This window comes from Pongo pygmaeus, chromosome 8, assembly GCF_028885625.2.
Source record: "Pongo pygmaeus isolate AG05252 chromosome 8, NHGRI_mPonPyg2-v2.0_pri, whole genome shotgun sequence".
NCBI lineage: Eukaryota > Metazoa > Chordata > Mammalia > Primates > Hominidae > Pongo > Pongo pygmaeus.
Window position 1 is genome coordinate 101,502,723 of NC_072381.2, and position 21,471 is coordinate 101,524,193.

Genomic DNA, 21,471 nt, shown 5'->3' on the forward strand with positions numbered 1-21,471 from the left:
GAAATTCTCCCAGCCTCTGCTCCAAGAAATCCACCACACAGTACTGTATGTCAACCAACTGAGGATTAGTATAATCTTAACAGCTATGCTGATCACCTAGCTGGAGTAGGACACTTGGAGGAGGAGAGGAAGAATGAGGCAGAAGAGGTTGTTATAGAGCCAGGGTTGCTGTGGTAGCAGTGGGAATTAATGAGGATTTACTTAAATAGAAAATAATTCCATGTAACACTGAGGAAAACTGAAACTAGAGAGCTGATGCCACATACTACAAACAGTTGCTTTGCTTTACCAAAAAATTACCCCAGTTTCCCAGTTTAAATTGTGAGTCATCCTTTCTAGTACATTCAAAATGATTCAATGGTTTTCCTAAAAGGAGAAAAAAAACTTTCCATACAAAATTTCCCAAACCTCTATATACCTGAATGTAAAAAATGCATATAAATTTTATTAGGTTTCTATGGCCGTCATAATAAACTGGGTGGCTTAGAAGGCCAGAAATTTATTGTCTTCAAGTACTGGACACTCAAAGTCCAAAATCAAGGTGCCATCAGGGCCATGCTCCCTCTAAAACCTGGAGGGAAGTCTGTTCTTGCCTCTTCCTAGCTTATGATGGTTTGCAGGGAATCTTTGGCGCTCCCAGGCCTACAGATGCATCACTCCAGTCCCTCATCTTCATGTAGTAATCTTTTTTTTTCAATAGAAACCGTGCTACTTTATTAAAATGCCGAGTTTTAGTTCACATGTATATTTTTGTCTCCCCACCATTTCCATGTCTGACCACTGCTACTACTATGTCCTGTCATAACATTCCATACATATTTAAAACAAAGCAAAGGGTGGAGTTCCATCTTTAATAATGAAACAGGCATTTTGGACAACACATTCTTGGCAATGGAACCTGGACAACATTTATTAAACACGGTAGGGAAAGTTCTCACTCTGCATTATAGAAAGGACAGCCAGATATTGACTGTTACAGAAATGAAATAAGATGGAAAATTTTTAACAAATTGTTTAAACTATTTTCTTAAAGAGACTTCCTCCACTGCCAGGATCTTGAATAGCCTCCTGGTCAGTTGTCCGGAAGCAATTCTTCACATAATTGATGAACTTGGCTTCCACTTTGGGCAGAGAACCACCTTTTTCTATACTTCTTGCATTTTTGCTTTAATGTCTTCTACAGAACTAGGCCCTTTTGGTGTCTTACGAGTTTTTTCCTGTTTTTTGAAGGATTCTTGTCCTTTTGATCTTGGTGTTGATGATGGGTTTGAGTGTTTTCCATTCTGATTTGACTTTTGTACATTTTTGTCTGGAGTATCTCATATAGATTTCTTCACTGGTGCTTTTTCTTCAGTTTCCTCATCATCAAAATCATCATCATCATCATCATCAGCATCATCATCTTCATCAGCAGCAAGTTTTACTTTTATTCTCTGGAATCTTGCTACCACCTCCAGGGAAAGATCGCTTTCCAGATATCCTTAAGACTTTCACATCCTCCTCCTCTTCATCTTCTGACTGCATCTTCCTCCACAGCTACTAAGTGCTGTCCACTAATATGCACTGGCCCTGAACCATACTTCAACCATAAAAGCACTGGTGGTGTTATTTCAAAGCCCCCAAGGGAAACCGTTGGCTGTACACACATTTTCAAAGTTGCCAGTGTTACTTTAATTGGACTGCCTCTGCTTCAACAATATGCAATTCATCCTTTGCACCAGCCCCTAAGCTGACCATTCCTAAAGATAACTGGTGCTCATTTTCATCATTATCTATCTTAAAGTGATAACTTTTGTCAGCCTTTAGTTCACAACTGAAAAGATAGTTCTGGGCCTCAGGGGGCTCATGTCCATGTCCATCGAATCTTCCATCAGGTGGTGGCACACACTTAGGTGGGGGAGAAAGCAGACGGAGATAAACCACCACTGCTCAAGAGAACAGCCGTACAGGATGGAATCATGCCAGTAGTATTCTTCCTGTGTGTCTCTTCATATAGTCTTCTTTCTGTGCCTGCATCCAAATTTCCTATTTTTATAAGGACACCAGCCATTGTATTAAGGCCCACCCTACTGACCTCATCTTACCTTGACTACATCTGTAAAGACCTCATTCCCAAATAAGGTCACATTCTGAGATATATGGCCTTATGGATTAGGACTTCAACATATCTTTTTGGGGGGACCACAATTCAATCTCTAACATAGGTGGTAATTATGAAAGTGTATGACATTTAAATATACAATTATCTTTACAAGTGAGTCATGAGTTACCCAGAAATTATTACCTTCTGGCCTTTCAAAATACTTTCATAGATTGCTATCTTATGCAGTGGCCAAGTGTGTTCCCCATTTAATTATTAGACTTAATTAGCTGCTTTATCATTTCAGTGCTGTCTGAAGTACACAGTAGAAATAGATGACAAAGTATGATACATTTCTGGGATGATCTAAGACCTTGGACCTGATTCTCCATGATGGTATCTCTTTTATTCCTTGGCGTTCACCAATGTCTGCTTTTCTGCTCCTGTTTTGTGGGATATTTCTCTAGGAACTGGCTTTTAGTCTAGGTTTGCTGTCCTTCCACTTTGAAACTTGATATGGTTTGGCTGTGTCCTCACCCAAATCTCATCTTGAATTGTAGCTCCCATAATCCCCACGTGCCATGGGAGGGGCCTGGTGGGAGGTAACTGAATCATGGGGGCGGGTTTTCCCATGTTGTTGTGATAGTGAGTAAGTCTCATGAGATCTGATGGTTTTATAAAGGGCAGTTCCCCTGCACATGCTTTCTTGCCTGCCACCATGTAAAACATGCCTTTGCTTCTTCTTCGCCCTTTGCCATGATTGTGAGGCCTCCCCAGCCATGTGGAACTGTGAGTCCATTAAACCTCTTTTTTTTTTTTTTTTTGTAAATCACCCAGTCTCGAGTATGTCTTTATTAGCAGTGTGATAATGGACTAGTACAAACCTCATTCAAGTTTAGGTTCTATTTGATAGACATGCAGATCAAAGAGGGTATAATTATCTTTAGTAAGCAAAACTAACAGCATAATCCTAGACAAGAACTTATAGAAAGTTCATATCCATATATATTTCCCATGGTTGAGAGTGCTCACAAAAAGGAACCATTACATCCTTCTTGCCTGTACTTACAGATATCATACATTACCTGTAATACCTTATTTTCTACAAATTAAAATTTTAACCGAGACTTAATTGTCAAGCATTAGCAGTGGAGAGCCCAGCTACATTAGTGTACCAATGATCATTGCGGAGGTTTAAATTTCCAGCCACTTTGTTTTATGCAAGAGCATTATTATTTTGATAATATACTTTACACTTATTTTTAAAAATAAAGATATTTATTTGGAAAATATTAGTAGCATGATAACTCATCCTCACCAGATATTAACAGTTCATCAGGTCAGGCAATAGGTAGAACAAGTCCACGTGAGCTTCTTAAAAAGAAATGGATGACCACCTCAATAGCTGACTCTATCTTCCATTTTATTATTGGATGATTCATAATCCAAAATATGAAGTTTTGGGACTTTTTCTCAAAAGGAGAAACTTGGGGAAAGTGTCTGAAGCAATGGTATTGATCTCTTTTTTTTCCTTTATGAAACTTTAACTGCATACTTCAGTCTGGTGGAATCTTTTGTGTTATTCTGACTGTCAATAAGAACCAAAGGACTATGTTGATGATTCTTGATGATTTCAGCAACACTTCCAAAGTACTAGAGGAAGAAAACATAGATGAATTATACATTGGCATTTGTGTTAACTTTGAGCTCCACTCCTCCCATCTTCTCTCATTCTCAAGTTAGTAAAAGTTATTACGCCCCAGCTGACATTCTGCACAAAAAAATCTAGTTTAACAAAGGCTGTAACCTTCAAGGTGGCAGACCTTGGACTTTGCTGTATTAAGTACGAAGAAAAACACACTGACAGCCTCAATTAGCATAGCTACTTAGAGAGATTACTTCACTGAGTTATGATAAAATATTATAGTATATTGCTTTTTATTTACTGTTAAATGTAAAACTATCATACAACGCATTTTTCTACATTCTTTACAAAACATAGATCATCTCTTACTTTGCACAAGTCTCAGATTCAAGAATTGATGTAATAAATTAACCTTAGAATTTAGTACAAGGAAATAGTCATCTCCTAAACAAAATTATGTTTTGTTTTCTTTTTTAAACAAATAAAGCTTTATAAACCTTCATATTTCCATTTTTACTTGGTTCCTGGTAAGCTTAGAGTTAACTTAGTGCCTAATTAATAATGAAATTTCATGCTAGGCTCTCTCCATACATACTTATTTTTCCAAATTTTGATCCTGGTTGTCTATGGGTTTTAATTTAAAATTATCACAAATTTTGTTCTGAAAAATAATTAAAGTTTTGAAGGAAAGATAAAAACAAGTGTAACACAGATCATGGAATTAAATTCATTGAGTATACAAAAGTGCTACAAGTTCACACTCATTAAATGTATTTAGAATCACTTTTTTAAAGTGGTGATTGTTTTACAACAGTGCCATGAGTTTAGCAGTTACTATCAATTGATTTTATTTTCTCGATTTTTTAGATAAAGACAAACATCTGCAGTAACATTTTTAAGTGTTTATTAATTGTTTGGATGACTTCCAAGTATCTACATATTGAATAAAGTAAAATATTCAGAATATTGGCCAACATTTTCAAATGAAATACCAGTTGTCTTTTAGATAATTGGCTAGCTGAATATTGAGTCAGGGAGAGAGGTAAGAGACAGGGACTTTCAAATACCTTTAGTCTTTATTCTTTACTTGCTATTCAATCATTCAGCCATCTTGCAATTGCCAATGAAACTCTTTCATTATAAATCCCATTAAACATTCATTCTGCTTGTTTGGCATAATATGTTGCTAAACCAAATGCAGTTGAAAGTTAAAGTTATGGACTCAAGGGCCAGAAAATGAAATAGCACAATCTCTTTGAAGTGGATTACAAGGGAAAAAGTGTGTCCTGAACCTAGGAAGCATAGGAGAGGATTGCTGTACTTATACAAACAAATATCTCATTCCGTCCCTCTAGTCCCTGAATATTTGTGAGTATTGCCTTGTTGTGGTGTTTGGGGATTGAAGTGTTTGCAGTAGGGAGTTGAGCTGAGTTGAAACATTTGAAGTAGGGAATGAAGTTGAAGAATATTTGTGATTTAATTTAAAAAAGAATTGGGCGTAACATAGTTACAGCTTCCCTTCACTCTCCTTTTTTTCTGTTTTTATTAATTCAGTGTATTTGAGACAGATACATTCAGTGTATTTGTGGACAGAAAAACAACGTATTGGCCAATAAGATAAAGCAGACAGTTGTCAAAACTGTAAAATTACTCAATATTGTATCACACAATGCCAAAATAGCCGCATAAACAGTTAAATAGTTAATGAATTGGTTACTTTTTCTAGCCATATACACACAAATACACACAGACTTTTTAAAAAACATCCACATGATTGACATCATGTAACCAACACTTTTTTTCCATTCAGATGTTCAGTGTATAGAGGACATAATCTTTTTATTATAGATACTTTAAGTAAGAGTTTTAATTGACTGTCAGTACCTCCAGATGCTATTACAGTAATATATTACTTATTTTGGAATCCATAGGCTGAATATGTTGGAAGTGAGGTGAAGCTCTAGTCTATTCATTCTAAAGTGGAGATGAAGATTCATTAGGCCAAGAGGAATTCCTGTTTACCAGAGTTTCCTAGCAGGACAATGAAATCCAGAGCCCCTCAGGGAGTTCAAAATTTGTGAGAGAATTTCAGGGCCTCGAAATAGGACAGCTTCTTCACCCACCCTTAAGCCTCTTATGCTAGACTGCTGGAGAAGCTTTAGGATGTTAAATGATAATACAGTCTGCATTTTAAAACCAAAGATTGGTCTTGATTAGTGCCCTTAGATTCAAGAGTTTTGCATTTTAAAATTATCTGAGACTTTGTTAAAAGCAAAATAAAATTCCCCCATATAAAAATTCTAGAAGAAAATGTAGGGGGGAAACATCATGACACTGGATTTGGCAGTGATTTTTTGGATATGACATTAAAAGCATAGGCAAAAAAAGCAAAAATAGACAAGACAATATCAAGCTTAAAAGCTTTTGCTCAGCAAATAACACAATCAACAGAGTGGAAAGGTAACCTATGGAGTGGGAAAAATATTTGCAAATAATTTATCTGATAAAGGGTTAATATCCAGAAATATAAAGAACTCCTAAAACTCAGCAACAACAAAAATCAAATAACCTGATTATAAAATGGAATAGACATTTCTCTGAAGATGACCTACAAGTAGCCAAAAAAGCATATGAAAAATGTTCAACATCACTAATCATCAGAGAAATGCAAATTAAAACCACAATGAGCTATCACCTCACACCCATTTGGATGGCTACTATAAAACAACAACACAATTCAGAATATAATGAGTGCTAGTGAGGATGTGAAGAAGTTAAACACTCGTGTGCTGTTGGTGGAACTGTAAAATGGTGCAACTGCTATGGAAAAAAGTATGGGAGGTTCTCAAAAAATTAAAAATAGAATACCCATATCATCCAGCAATCCTACTTCTGGGTACATACCCCCAAATAATTGAAAGCAGTGTCCTGGAGAGATTTGCACACCCATGTTTATAGCAGCACTATTCACAATAGCCAAGAGGTAGAAGCAACACAAATGTCCACTGATGGATGTTAGACACACAAAATGTGGTATATAGATACAATGAGATACTATGCAGCCTTAAAAAGGAAGGAAATCCTGACACATGCTACAACATGGATGAGTCTCAAGGACATCATGCTAAGTTAAATAAGCTGGTCATAAAGGACAAATACTGTGTGATTCCACTTGTATAAGGTATCTAAAGTATTCAAATTCATAAAAATAGAACGTCATTGCTAGGGGCTGGAGGGAGGGGGAAAAGGGAAATTGTTGTTCAGTGGGTATAGGGTTTTAGTTCTATAAGATGAACAAGTTCTGGAGATGTGTTTCACAACAATGTAAATATACTTAACATTACTGAGCTGTACACTTAAAATGATTAAGATGGTAAATTTTATATGTGGTTTTTTAACCACAATTGTCTAAAAGGCAAAATAAAGAATACACATGACTTTTTCAGTTTGTTTTGCAAATGCTATTCTCCTGCCTGTAATCACTCAACCAAATCATTCAGTCACTTAATAATTATTTATCAAGTGTACACTGAAGCCAGTTACTGTGCTCTGATTCTGGAAATACAGAGATGAAAAGACATTGTCCTTGGCTTCATGCAGTGGGGAAGACAGACACTTCAGCAATCATGACACTTTCCAACAATTCAAATATTTTCTAGCAGGTGCTGAGTTTGGAATGGTGTCCCTTTTTCTGAAGGAATCTTGAAAGTAAATATTTCTTACCTTGAATTTGTTTATGCTATTTTCTCTGCATAGATTGTTCTTCCCATTTTTCTCCTTCTCCTTCCCTCCAACTTACATTCTACCCATTTAAATTCAACCCATAATTCAAAACCAGAATAAGTATCACTGTATTTCTAGACCATTCATGGGTTACTCCAGCTCATATTTCAGGGTTCATTTATAGAAGCAGGCTGGCTAAACTGAGATATGGTAAGCCTTGAGTTTGGTCCAGATTAAAGAGGCATTAAAGTTAATATTTGGTTAATATTTAAGACCCATGTGATTTTTTTTTCTTGCCCCAGGCCCATAAGCTCATTCTGGTACAAGGGCTATAGTCTAATGTTTTAACTCAAGTTTCTGCATCTCTTCTGGATCCTTCCCTAGTAACCTACCTTGGTACTTGAGTTGAGATTTTAGGTCTTGACTTTGGAGGTCTGGAACTTGACCTTAATTCTTACAACCTTAATTCAACTTGACATTTCAACTTTGATTTATATTTGCCCCTGGACTAAAATCTTGGGTCAGACTGACCTCATTAAATAACTGAATGAAAGGACTAGGATGTACATCACATAACTTTTTCCTTGTCTGTGTTCTTATAGGATATACTGCCTAAATATAGTATTTTATCTTGTTCTCTATGAAATTTATGCAAGCATTAGAACAAGTACTTTTGTATCCTTTCTCCTCATCTCTAGCATCTAATACAGTATTTGATGTCATTATACTCAATGCATAGTTATAGAATTGAATTTAAAAAGAAATCACTGACCTCTTCACCATTTTTCTTTCTGCCCAAGGCATATTGTTTCGTTGCTTCAATAAATCGCACAGGAATATTATATACTCGCTTATTAAAGAATACAACCAGTGTATATGGTTGTTTGGAATCATGGCCAGAGCTTTTCCGAATAAGAAATGATCCATCCTGTTTAATTTTTTTTAAAAACATAATTATGGTTAGTGTTACTTATATTTCTACAGGTTCAAAAAATCATTTTGTGAAGAACACCTATATTACATTCCAAAGGTAAATTATTTAGCTACATTATTTTTATTATTGATTAGCGCTTGTCCTCTTATTTTCTAAGAAAATAGTCCAGGAAAATATATACTCATAGAAAATCCCGAGTGAGATCAATGCTTGCCATTTTTTAAAAAAAGGTAATAATTAATTTATTATTTTTAGAAACAGTCTCACTTTGTTGCCCAGGCTGGGGTGCAGTGGTGCAGTCACAGTTCACTACAGCCTGGAACTCCTGAGTTCAAGCGATCCTCCCACCTCAGCCTCCTGAGTACCTGGGACTACTGGCATGCACCACCATGCCCAGCTAAATGCTAGCTTTTTAATGTGCTAAATGAGGTTTTATGTTTATAAAATTTAGAAATATGTGAAGGGACACATTAAGATCAAATCTAGAGGACTCTCTTGAACTGGGAACCATAGCCACCAGTTGTCTTTGAAAAAAATGTAGCAAACAAATTCCATTCATAAGTACTATAAGAAGAAAACAGAAGTTGGGAATCAAAACTTTCATTTTATATTTGCCCCTGGACTAAAATCTTGGGTCAGACTGATCTCATTATGAAAATTCTCTCCTCAAAGAACTTTTATAAGAAAAAAATCCCTAGCCGGGCATGGTAGCGGGCACCTGTAGTCCCAGCTACTCGGGAGGCTGAGGCAGAAGAATGGCGTGAACCCGGGAGATGGAGTTTGCAGTGAGCCAAGATCATGCCACTGCACTCCAGCCTGGGTGACAGAGCGAGACAACATAAAAAAAAAAAAAAAAAAAAAAAAAAAGAAAGAAAGAAAGAAAGAAAAAATCCCAAAACTGTAACACAGTAATTCAAATTTTATTAATTTTTTTATAAAAATATTTAGAGTCATAAAATAAAAAATTACGAACAAAAGATGGACAAAAAGCAGAATGAAATGCAACAAGAGTTGATCAAACTCAGGAAAGAAACTGAAGAAAAAGACAAGCCTATCTCAAAAAAGAAAAAATTATAAGATGTCCAAGGGACGAGAGCTTCAAATGAAGATTTAAGAAATGACACTTGAAGGAAGGTGTGGAAACAACCAGGAGAGAAAATGGGATTTAATAAAATAAATATCATAGAATCAAAGACAGTGATGAGAGAAAAAATGACAAAAAAGATCCAAAATGCATATAAATTGAGTGCTTGCAGAAGAAAAACAAATAAGGGAACAGAACAACCCTTTAAGACTACGATCTAAGAAAACTTACTGGATATAAGAGAAAACTTAAATCTACATATTGAAAGGGCTTCTGTCTACTTGAGAAAATTGATTTGGAATTATCAACTCAGATATATTCTGGTAAAATGATTAGACTTTAAAAACAAAAAGTCTGCAGAGCCACCAGACTAAAGTATCAAATTATATAGAAGGGCAAGAAATTCACACTGGTATCAGACTTCTCAAGAGCTTCATACAGAACAACACAATCTAGTGGAGCAACACTTTTCAAACTCAAATTAAGGATTTTATAGCCAGCCAAGATTTCTTCCAACTACTAGGATATGAGAAAACAGTTTTTTAACTCTCTCTTTTTATTCCCCCACAGCAGTCTCACTCTTGTTGCCCAGGCTGGAGAGCAGTGACACGATCTCAGCTCACTGCAACCTCCGCCTCCTAGGCTCAACCGATTCTCCTGCTTCAGCCTCCCGAGGAGCTGGGATTATAGGCGCCTGCCATCAATGCCTGGCTAATTTTTGTATTTTCAGTAGAGATGAGGTTTTGCCATCTTGGCCAGGCTGGTCTCGAACTCCTGACCTCAAGTGATCCACTCACCTCGGCCTCCCAAAGTGCTAGGGTTACAGGCATGAGCCACTGCGCCTGGCTGAGAAAATAGTTTTGAATGTGCAAGAACTCAGGGAATAATGTAAACACAGTTTTTCCTCAGAATCTACTACAGGTACACTTCATCAAAGGAAGGAGACAACGGTGGAAGTCCACCAAAGGACTGATGGAACACACTAATATATTTACTTGTAGAGCTAGGACTAAAACAAGGGTGAGGAAGAACAGTATGTAAATGCTATATATTCTGACAAAGTAGGGTTCAAGAAAACAAACAAACAAAAAAAAAGGGAGGAGAAGAGAGAAAGAAAAAGTGTCACTTTAATCTTGAATTGTCCAAGCTGTCCCTGGTGTTCCTACATGATTGAAGTTGGGCTCTCCAAACATTTACTTCCAGGTACTTTTTGTTTGTTTGTTTGTTTGCCATCTTGACTCAAATTTTTAATCCTGCACATTGATCCAAAATAGCCTGTCACTGTTCACTCCTCAGTGGAGCTCATGCAGCACCAAGCCTTCCATAGACCTCCCCTGGAGCTTTCTTCTCTCCCACTGTTTGGAGGGCAGTGGAGGCTGTGGGTCCTTGCAGAGATAAAAGGACAAGTAGAAATGAGATGGAGGAACTTGAAAGAGAGGAGGGGATAGCAGTTTCTCTTGAGTAAGTAAAGGAAAAAGATCCTTGCATCTACACTTGTTGCAATTATTTAATTAGCATATCATAAGGACGACAACTGTGTCTATTATAGGCTGAGGGCAAAACGTGTGATTTAAAAATGATCAGACCTTGGCCGGGCGCCGTGGCTCACGCCTGTAATCCCAGCACTTTGGGAGGACAAGGCCACCAGGCAGATCAACTGAGGTCAGGAGTTCGAGAGCAGCCTGGCCAATATGGTAAAACCCCGTCTCTACTAAAAATACAAAAATTAGCCAGGTGTGGGGGCACAGACATGTAATCCCAGCTACTTGGGAGGCTGAGGCATGAGAATCGCTTGAACTCGGGAGGCAGAGGTTGCAGTGAGCCGAGATCGAGCCACTGCACTCCAGTGAAACTGTGTCTCAAAACAAATAAATAAAATAAAATAAAATAAAAATAATAAATAATACAAATGATCAGACCTTGTTTGATCTGTGCAATGCCTCTTCAGCAGACTTTCGATCACAGGCTCCAGCATACCATGGCTTGCAGAGAACGCCAGCTTCCTGTGAAATGGAGGGCACTGGTCAGCGTGGGATGGTCCCTACTTAACTCTAATTTCTGTGTACTAGAAACAAAGACCTATTTGCATTACCAAGACAGGCCTCTACATTTAGACCAATAATTTTAAGATGAGTTTTATTTTTCCTTTGATCAAACACAAGGATTATACCATTAACTTGTTTTTTGTATTTTTTTTTATTTGGCCTTAGCTAGGTTCCTGAATTATTTCTTTCTTTCTCCTAAATAAGTAATAATCCCCCTTTCCATTGTGCTCTTATTGCTTAGTTTGTGGAGTGCTTTACAATTTCCAAAGCATTTTTACAAATATTATCTTATTTGATTCTTGCAAGAAAGGATATATGCCTTCTCTGAAGGCAAGAAAGACACATGCTATTATCCGTATTTTACATTTTTACATATATTTTTATGGAAACTTAGAAAGACTTGCCCAAGGGCACACAGAGTCCTTTCTCTGTCCCTTTATAAACTGTGCTGTCTTATATGTGATTTAATATTATCAGCCTCTACAGATGTATTTGGAGGAAATTACAAAGTTTAAATAAAATCTATGTGAGAGGAAGAATAATGAAAACACATTTCCTTGCTAGTTTTGAGGAAACATTAACTGGAGCAATGTCTTAGTCACTGAAAAAAAACAACTGGGTATTCTGTCTCTATCACCAAATGACAGTTCACATAATGATGTAAAATACAGTCTCTGTTCTCAAGGTTCACTCCAAGTGCCCTCTTCTCAGAAGACATGCTCTTTCCTGCAGTTTCCTGGTAACAATTTAGTGACATCAAGAGTTCATTTCATACCTGTTCTGAAATAGTGGAATTAGATGAAAAGCTGGGTAGGGGCCCATCCACAGTTGGGTTTCCCCCTTCTGTAAATCCTGAAAGGGATCAGAAAAGTCCTTCAATTAATCTTCATATTTCTTGAACTCTTTCTTTGCCTATACCCTAACACTGTACTAGGTGCTGCCGGGGACACATGCACCAAAAAAAATCCTTAAGGCAATGGTTCCAAAAGTGTGGTCCAAGGACCCCTGGAAATCCTGACAATCCTTTCAAGTGGTTCAAGAGGTGTTTTCTTTTCGAATTACCTATCACTATGAAACCCAATCTTCTTCATGTAGTTCCACCAGAAAAACATTGCAACAGATTAAATGTAGAAACAGAGATGAGAATCCAGCAGTCTCTGTTATGTTGCAGTAACATACATTAAAGAGATTTACAAAATGTAAACTAATGCCACTCTTTTCCCTAAATTGTTTTTGTTTGGAAAATATAGTTATTTTTCATAAAAATATTATTTATGTTAACATGTAATGAGTTTAATATTATTTTTTAATGGATTAATAAATGTTTTAAATGTCTCAGTTTTAATTCTTAAAATACTAGGTATCAACAGAAACATGTAAACCAAAGCTCTTTGGGTCTACAATTATTTTAAGAGTGTTAAAGTGGTTCTGAGACCAACATGTTTGAGAATTGCTGACTTCAGGCATCAACTCCCTCAAAGAGTTTACAGTCTAAATGTGGAAACATGTGAAATACGGAAAAGACTTATCTGCATTCATTCATTCATTCATTCATTCTTGTTTCTCTGCCGTGGGTCAAAGGCATTGGGGATATACAGCAGTTAACAAAACAGCAAAATGCCCTGCTCTCCTGGAACTTAAATTTTAATGGATTGAGATGGGCAATAAAGACATAAGTAAAAAATATGTATATAATATTAGAGGGTCATAAATGCTATGAAGAAAAATAAATCAGGAAAGGAAGAATATTTGGGTGAGTTCTGCAGGTGGAGAGGGAGGAGGCACTGGACATCCCAGGAAAGAATGTCCCGGGTAGAGGGAGCTGTGAAGGCAAGGCCTGGCATATCTAAGGAATAGCAAGGGCGCCACTGTGCCTGGAGTACAGTAAGAAAAGGGGAGAGGAATAAGAGAGACAGTCAGACAGGAGGCAATGAAGGGACCAGATTTATAGGACTTGGTGGACCCTTAACATGACTCAAGAGCCGTAATGAACATGATAAGGGACGCTTTTGGAGGGCTTTGAACGGGGGGTAACATGATCTGCCTGTCTTTTAACAGGGTCATTCCAGCTGCTGAGCTGGAAACAGAGGGTGGCAAGAGCAGAGTGGGGGAGGCCAGTTCGGTGTTCTTGCAGGAGATGACAGTGGCTTGGACAGATCACAGCAGTGGAAGTAGCGAGAGTAGTTGGATTCTGGATCTATTTTGAAGGAATAGCTGGAAGGCGTGTGAAGAAAGCAAGTGAGAAGTCAAGGGTGACTAAGGTTTTTGACAAGAGCAACCAGAGTTGTCCTTTATTAAGATGGGGAAATCTGCAGGAGAAAGAATTCTGGATAAACTAAGTGCTTCAGATAATTGTGCCCTGGATGTTCAGAGAAGGCAGCCACCATTGTAAGAGGAGGGGGCAGTGAGGGCTTGGCAGGCCCAACAAAGATGGGCCAAAAGGAAGGATATATTCTAATAGGAGGGGAACAGTACTCCCAGGTGAGAGCAGCAAAGGTGAGTGAGCAAACAGACTTTCCCTAGGTGCACAGTGCAGGGCGGTTGGTGGTTTCTGCAGTTCTGGCAGTTGGAAGAGTACCCATGGCTAATATTTTCTGACACCTGAATGTGCTAGGCCTATTCTGTTTTCAACATGTGCGCATCTCGTCCTTTCACCAGCTCTTTGTGGAATGACCTATTATTCCCATTTTATAGAATAGGCCTTCTCAGACCACCCTGTCTACAGCAGCAGCCCTCCCTGCCTCCGTTACTCTCCGCCACCCACCCCTGCTGCTGTGCTGTATTTTTCTTTATAGCACTTTAGCATTTACCTGATATGATATTATTTGTGCGTTTATTTTTACTCTCTGTCTCCTTCAATAGAATATAAGCTTCATGAGGACAGGGTCTTTATTTGTTTTGTTCATCCTTGTATCTCCTGTGCCTAGAACAATACCTGGCACATGGCATATGGTCACTAACAACTGAATGAATGACTTGGTTTGAAAAACGGTAAAAGGTATAATAAAGCTTTTTAAATAATGAAAAATAAATTTCTGTAGCCAAATCATTTTCACTTTGTGTTGTCAGAATTTTTTTAAAAAACTAGTAAAAGTTTCATTTATTTAAGATGAATATTATTAAAAATCTAAAAAGCCAATTTATGTTTAGTAAAAAAAATGCATATAAATTTTGCATGTGGACAATTACTGTTTATTTAAATGGATTTAAGCTTGATTATTTTGGAATATACCCCAAATTATCTATGTAAAGCAGAGTTTTTTTCTTCCTTTTTTCCCAGATTGAGTTGCAGGCAAATTAAGGTTTGGGCAGTTACGTTCTGTGAGCCTGACTTATCCGATTCATATATTTTTAGGGTGATGTTTGCCTTGGAAAAATTATCCAGATATTTGCTGTATCTTCTTTTTAAGGTACCTTTTGTAGATATATTTTGTGATCTTTAAAATGTATTTTGACTTAATTTAAATCGGGATTATTTGTTTAGAACCAAACACTATAGCTGGTGCTTCCCATATGTTGTTTTACTTGATCTTATTATTTTGAAAACAGCTGTATTGTTTTTGTAAAAAAAAAAAAAAAAAAAAAAGTTAAAAAAGGATGCATGATCAGTAAAATATTAAATCGCTACTAAAAAAAGTAAAAATTGCCTCAAATATATTTACTTTTCGAAACAACTCTGTGAAATAAACATTCTTGGCCCCATTTTACAGGTAAGGAAACAAGTGGGAGAAGATGCCAGGATAACGCAGCTGGAAGTGACAGTGCTGTGTTAGAACCCAGGCCTATCAGACTCTAGGATCCAGCCTTGACCACTCCTGATACACTGCATGGCTTCGTTGTACTTACTTGGCAGAGGTATGGGTTTCTGGTGGATTTGTCTGCAAGGAAGAATTTCAGATAATTAAAGGACAAAGCATAATATGAGTAAGTTCGACTTTTTGTTTACACTGATGATGCTGTGAACAGGCACATCACAAATAAATCAATATAAATGGCCAATAAAATGTATCTAAAGATAAAAGAGGCACCAGAACCTTAAAGATAAGTAAGAGTCTTTCTTTTAGTTTTGAAAAAGGAGGAAATCTTGACTAAAGTATTGTATTTTAGTCAAGTTCAATAATTAACCCAATTAGTAGGTCTCTGCAACTCTACACAGTTATTTTAAAGTTGCTTAACACCTATTAACATGTAACTGCAAAACAATGAAATGTTGGATTTTTACCTAGCACTACAAGTTGGTGTCACTGTGCAGTGAAACAATGCACATGTTAATTCCTGCAGCAACAAGAGGAAACTGATCTTTAAAGGAAAGGATTCTTACTTCTGGGCAGGAGGAAACACTGGTGACTGCACAGCTTCTTGTCTGTGACTTGACCCTCGGTGGCGTTCAGCAGGTATAGGTTTTTCTGGATCAGGAAAATTATCATATTAGGATTAGAGTGAAATGTCTGTCCTCATCCCAAAACCCAGCAACATCAGCTGAGAAGAACCAAATTTGATCAGAAGTCTTCCCGGGAACATGTCTTTTACTGAGATGGCATGGATCTGTGCACTTGCCAGTCTGTTGAAGTGGTTGTGCTATTAGGACCAGGACTCCCTCCCAGCGGTGTTACAGGTACATCCTACCACCTCTGCATTCATCCACTGGCAATGTACATAGAGACTGAACCCACAGGCCCTGAAACTTTAGGTGTGTGAGTATAGGTGGAAGCCAGAAGATGAGAACATTTTAGCCACCCTCGAAACAACTCACCCTCTACTTTCCATGTGGCCTCCACACAGGTGGAGACAACACCCTGGTGGGTCTTGATTAGTCATAAGACGTGGTATAAGCAGTGTGTTACTGATAAGAGGCACACTACTGAGTTCATAAATGATCTCTTTTTGCAAAATTAATTGGATCAAATTCAAGGTTATCCCTATAATAATGTAAATCTCACTTGCATTTCAGTGTTTTCCTGAGCAGAAGAGGAAAGGGTGGGAAATGAGCATAAACCTGAAGTGTAAGAAATTTATGTTGAAGCCCATAGTGAACTCTACTGCTGAACCATTAATACATGTGATCACAAATTATTTTAATATTTACTCTCCCTCAAATTTGTCCTTGGGGGATGGGGTGTGTTAAAATCTTGGTATGTTCATGTGTGAGTCTGCATGGAAGAAAGGCTGAGAACTACAGAAACCTCAAAGAAATAAAAGTAGTAAGAACTCAAAGATTCAAATAAATGGTAAGATAGACGTCAGGGTTTCTTGCCATTCAGTTGTGCACTAAAGCTTGGAAACCTTGACCCTCTGAAGATTGTATTTTGAATTTGTGGCAAGCTACTTCAAACCTCTATGTTAGATGTTTTGCTCATGACATTAAAACTTGGTAATTTCAGAAGGAGAAACAATGAACACCTTAGGTCTTGCCAGCCTATAAGCTTTGACCACACCTGCTCTGCCTCCGCCATCCCGATTCCTTCCTAGGCTAGTAGAGGCCACTCATTCACTTTGCGTTTGGATAGTAATTGCCTATGCTCTTGAAATAAATAACAAAGTTGGGGGCATGCCTGGCAGGCTCCTGTACTGGGAGCCCTTTGAGAATGAGGACACCTAAGCAGCAGGGGACATGCCTTGGGCCCCGCTTCTCTCCTGGGTTTTGGAGGCTCTTGTAGCCATGAAGTCCGCACAGGGTTGTACTTACTTCCTACAGATGCTCAGAGCCCCTGAAGTCACTATCACTCCACAACCCGGACTCAGCAGGTCTGAGAGGCTGCAAGGAATGGAAGGACAGAAAAGACAAAAGCCTCAAAGGGAAGGCAGAAGAAAGCAATACAGCAGAAAAGGGGTGATGCCTCAGAAATAGCCTAGGGAAGCAAGATATGGGAGACAGGATGAAAAAACCTAATGGCATCATTAAAGCAGAGAGGTGAGTTGTAGTGCATGCTGAGAAAAGATCCACTGTCCATCATCAGAGAAAGGAGAGTGCTTTATGTAGATATACGCACATCAACTCAGGGAAGAGGGAGAATACTCACTATATTTTTAACCCTGGGTATCTTCAAGTATGGAATTAAATGGGTACAGGGCATGAAATTCTATATAATGTTTTAAGTGCTGATATTATAGATGATTCTTCTATTTTTTTCCGGTAATTTCCAAACACAATTTTTTTTAACATGAGCAGTTTCTAAAAATATATATAAGATTTTTGAGTGATGATAAAGGAAGAAATTCTAAATTACCCAGGAGGCTGAGGCAGAAAGACAACTTGAGCCCAGGAATTTGAGGCTGCAGTGAGCTATAACTATGCACCACTGCACTCCAGTCTGGGCTACAAAGTGAGACCCTAACTCACAAAAAAAAAAAAAAAAAAAGGAAGAAAAGCAATTGAAGATGTACTAAGAAGACAGACATTTGAACTTTGAAAACGTTATCTTGAAAACTTAGCAAAAGAACTTGTTCAAATAAACAGATTTTTAAAATTTTCATTACTTTAAGTAAGCTATTAGTTCTAAAACATGTGACTGGCTCTACATTAGTTTTCACATCTATGTAAGGTCCTAGCACTATTGCCTGGCAAGTCATATCTGTCTGCCAACAGGCAGGTTTTTGCATGCATTCTGTAGCCTACTCTAAAGATGCTGAGGTTCTGAGCTAGTTTTGCTGTTCATTGCTCATTGCAAAAACTATTTTGTTTAGAAAATTGAGTTTCATGTTTACAATTGCCCCAAAAATAATGTAATAAATGTGTATATACAAACCCTTAATTAAAATAACTTTTAGAGGACATGCTTATCCTTCAAAATAATAGATTTTACCTTCACAAACACTTGAAGCATTCTGTTGAGAGGCAACTGGAGTCTATGTAAAAGAAAAAGAGGCAAGGATATTCAATATAGCAGAATGTGGAAATAAATGTCAGAGCAATATTATTAAAATAAATATTTTGGCAGCACTTTTCTTTGATGCATTGCTATTCTTTCAATCATGACAATTACAAACCCACAGTCCCTAGCCCAACCTTTGCATTAAGCAACAAACAGCCAGAAGTGTCCTATGAAGGAGCAATGTCACTGTGGTGCAGAAACCTCCCTGCCTTGTCAACAGGGTTGATGGAAATCATGACCCCCCAGCAGCTGCCACATAGTAGCCCATGTACAGCAGGCATCTGGCATCTGCTTTGGTCTCATGACCCCCCCTTCTGTGTGTTTGCTAAATGATTGTAAATGTCAGGCTTCACAGTAGGGACTAGGTCCAGGTGGGCTCCCTTACGTAGTGTTGTGGCCCAGGTTCACCATGTTCTGGCCAGAATCTGAGTTTAGTGAGGCCTATGTGTGCCTGGTACACAATGGTCTACCATTAGCTGTGGTGGGGAGTGGACACAGGGGCTTCCTGTGGGGAGGGCAGGGAACCTGGCTTCCCCTCTGATCTGCTGCACACACTCAGTGAAGCTGCCAGGATCAAGAGAGGATGAGCTCCTTCTATGCTCCAGGGAGGAGCATCCTGCCTGGCTACCTGAGGATTTGAAGCTTCTCTTGGATTGCTTGGGCAGCAACTTCAGTTGCTAAGATTTCTGTGTTCACCATAGCTGGAAGCATTTTCAACTTTAAATAATTGGATAAGAATAAACACTGCAGGAAATACGAAGCACTTTTAAATGCAAAATTAACTTACTGTTTTCAGTGGTGTCATTGGTTTTTTCCTGGGGAATAAAAAGAGATGAGCTTTGTTAAAACATAACGAAGACAAAATGGAGCTATTTACCATTATTTTAGTCTCAAATTTAAGCTAGAATTATGAAAGCGATACGAGTGTGTAGAAGACTATCCTTGCAGGGTGGAGAGGGATGGAAGTGGGATTTAGTTATGATCCTCCTAGGCTCAGATGGAGTCTGCTGACAGATGGGGAAGGGGTCAACTGGGGATAAAGTAGGGCACCAGTTGCCAGGGAACCGGCAGAACTGGACTCTTGCACCAGTTGCACTAATTACTCCACGGGTGATCTTGGGCCTGTTTGTCTTGGGTGTGAGGTTAGATTCCTCACCTGTCAATTGAGGACAAGGATCAGTATTTTCAGTGTTTCTGTGGAGCCCCCTCTTCCCCAACAGCTCCCTGTGGGGGTTACTGTCCAGGACAGAGGGTAGAGGTAAGAGGGTGGTCCAGCAGGTGAGGTTGCAGCTGCGCTTGCCCACTCCAGCTTCCTCCCTGTCTCTAGGGACTATTCTCCACTGTCTTCTGTGCAGGCTTTCTTTCAGAGAGATGCGAAACCAAAACAAGTTTGAAAACCACTAATGTGTGGTCCTGAAGGTACTTCCCTGCACTAATATTCTAGTTTGCAAAATGATTCAGGTGCTGGAGCTTCTGAAAGTCGGGGTGTCTTGTGGAACACTGTAAGTCAATGAACTCAAGATTCCAATAGAGACTGGAGTCTAATATTGGTAAGGTTGTATGCGCCTTTTCTGTGTGTTAAATTTCTTAATTTAAAAACCCTCACCATATCTCTCTCTCGCTTTGTTTTTGGCTGAGAGCTGAAGTGTGGGGGAAGAACACTAAGAATTCCTGAGCACCTGTAAGATGCCTGGCACTGGGTTAGGCTCCTCAGATGTTATTTAAACCTTACAGTGACATTTTAAGGTGAGGAAACTGAGGCTCAGAGAGACGAAGTAGTTTGCCCAAAGTGATACAACTGAACTAAGAGTGACGTGTGCAGAGTTTTGGTTAATAAGCCTTCAACATGGAGGCTTTCTTTGGTTTACACAGAGACAGAAATAAGCTTAGAGCCATTCAGGCCAGCTTTAGACATATTTAAATTTGCTTTCCAAATAACCTGTTGAGCCAATATAATTTTACGGGGTGACGTTTGTAATATTAACACATTACAATCCTCACCTGACTGTTTACAAAGCCCTTCTAAATTCAATAAGAAAGAATGACTGTCACTTTCGAGAGGAACTTCAGTCGTATGGCTTTGAGGGAGTGCCCTGGTATGGCCAGCACATGGTATATAGCTACACACTTATTTACAGACCATAAAACTGAGCAGTAGTAAGTAAAGACAAAACCTGCTAGAGGCTCTGAAAATGATTCAGGTGCTGGAGCTTCTGAAAGTCAGGGTGTCTTGTGGAACACTGTAAGTTAGTGAACTCAAAACTTAATTAAACTTCACAGGAGGAAATACTCCTAGATTGATTGATTGATTGATTGATTGATTGATTGATTCATTCATTCATTCATTTAGTTATTTGAGATGGAGTCTTGCTCTGTTGCCCAGGCTGGAGTGCAGTGCTGTGATCTCAGCTCACTGCAACCTGCAGAGTTTCAAGTGATCCTCCTGCCTCAGCCTCCCAAGTAGCTGGGATTACAGGTGTGTGCCACCATGCCTGGCTAATTTTTGTATTTTTAGTAGAGACAGGGTTTCGCCATGTTGGCCAGGCTGGTCTTGAACTCCTGGCTTCAAGTGAGCTGCCCGCCTTGGCCTCCCAAAGTGCTGGGATGACAGGCCTGAGCCACCATGCCTGGCTCATTTGATGTTAGCAGGGCTCCTTACTCTTGGTCCAAGTTGCAGCCTGCCATGGGAAGAACTTCTAATGAAGTCAACAGGGCAGTGGGGTATCACCATCCTCACTCCCCAGATCTCAAAAGCTGCTTCCTGCAACAGGTACTTACCCAGCCCGTGGCAACGGGGATGGTGCAGCTGGTGAAGGTGACTTGGTTTCCCAGGCCCCACTGTTTCGACCTGCGCAAACATATACACTACTCAGTCCCCAAGTCCTGAACCGGGGGCTGATGGTCACAGTGAGGCTGGCCTTTCTGGCAGACTCAGAAATATTTGCACATATTGTGTTGCTTTCAGTTAAGCACATATAGGTAGTTATATTGAAGCTATTAAGGAAAACCTGTGGGCAAAGTTGATGACACATTTTAAAAGTGTCAGTGTATAAGCTCAGAGCTGGGATGGGGGTTAAGGACTCCACCT

General features: G+C 38.7%; 1 protein-coding gene, 1 long non-coding RNA gene and 1 pseudogene across 2 annotated transcripts in view; 1 reads left to right on the forward strand and 2 right to left on the reverse strand.

Moving 5' to 3' along the window:
- Positions 1-1,027: 1,027 nt before the first annotated feature.
- Positions 1,028-1,871, reverse strand: LOC129006425 (nucleophosmin-like; annotated as a pseudogene).
- Positions 1,872-3,593: 1,722 nt separating this feature from the next.
- The window catches only part of BLNK (B cell linker), a 79,387-nt gene continuing 61,509 nt past the window's right edge, over positions 3,594-21,471 (reverse strand). The window contains exons 9-17 of the mRNA XM_054436076.2: positions 21,162-21,231; positions 19,171-19,198; positions 18,315-18,357; positions 15,833-15,917; positions 15,358-15,389; positions 12,287-12,363; positions 11,386-11,469; positions 8,221-8,376; positions 3,594-3,733 (exon numbers count right to left, since the gene is read on the reverse strand). Of these exons, the coding sequence (XP_054292051.1) occupies positions 3,614-3,733; positions 8,221-8,376; positions 11,386-11,469; positions 12,287-12,363; positions 15,358-15,389; positions 15,833-15,917; positions 18,315-18,357; positions 19,171-19,198; positions 21,162-21,231 (695 nt within the window). The 3' untranslated portion in view covers positions 3,594-3,613. The remainder of the gene's footprint in view (positions 3,734-8,220; positions 8,377-11,385; positions 11,470-12,286; positions 12,364-15,357; positions 15,390-15,832; positions 15,918-18,314; positions 18,358-19,170; positions 19,199-21,161; positions 21,232-21,471) is intronic.
- On the forward strand, positions 14,792-18,166 carry LOC134740176 (uncharacterized). Its single transcript, XR_010127453.1, has 2 exons — positions 14,792-14,921; positions 15,222-18,166. It is a non-coding gene; the product is annotated as an uncharacterized LOC134740176 (long non-coding RNA).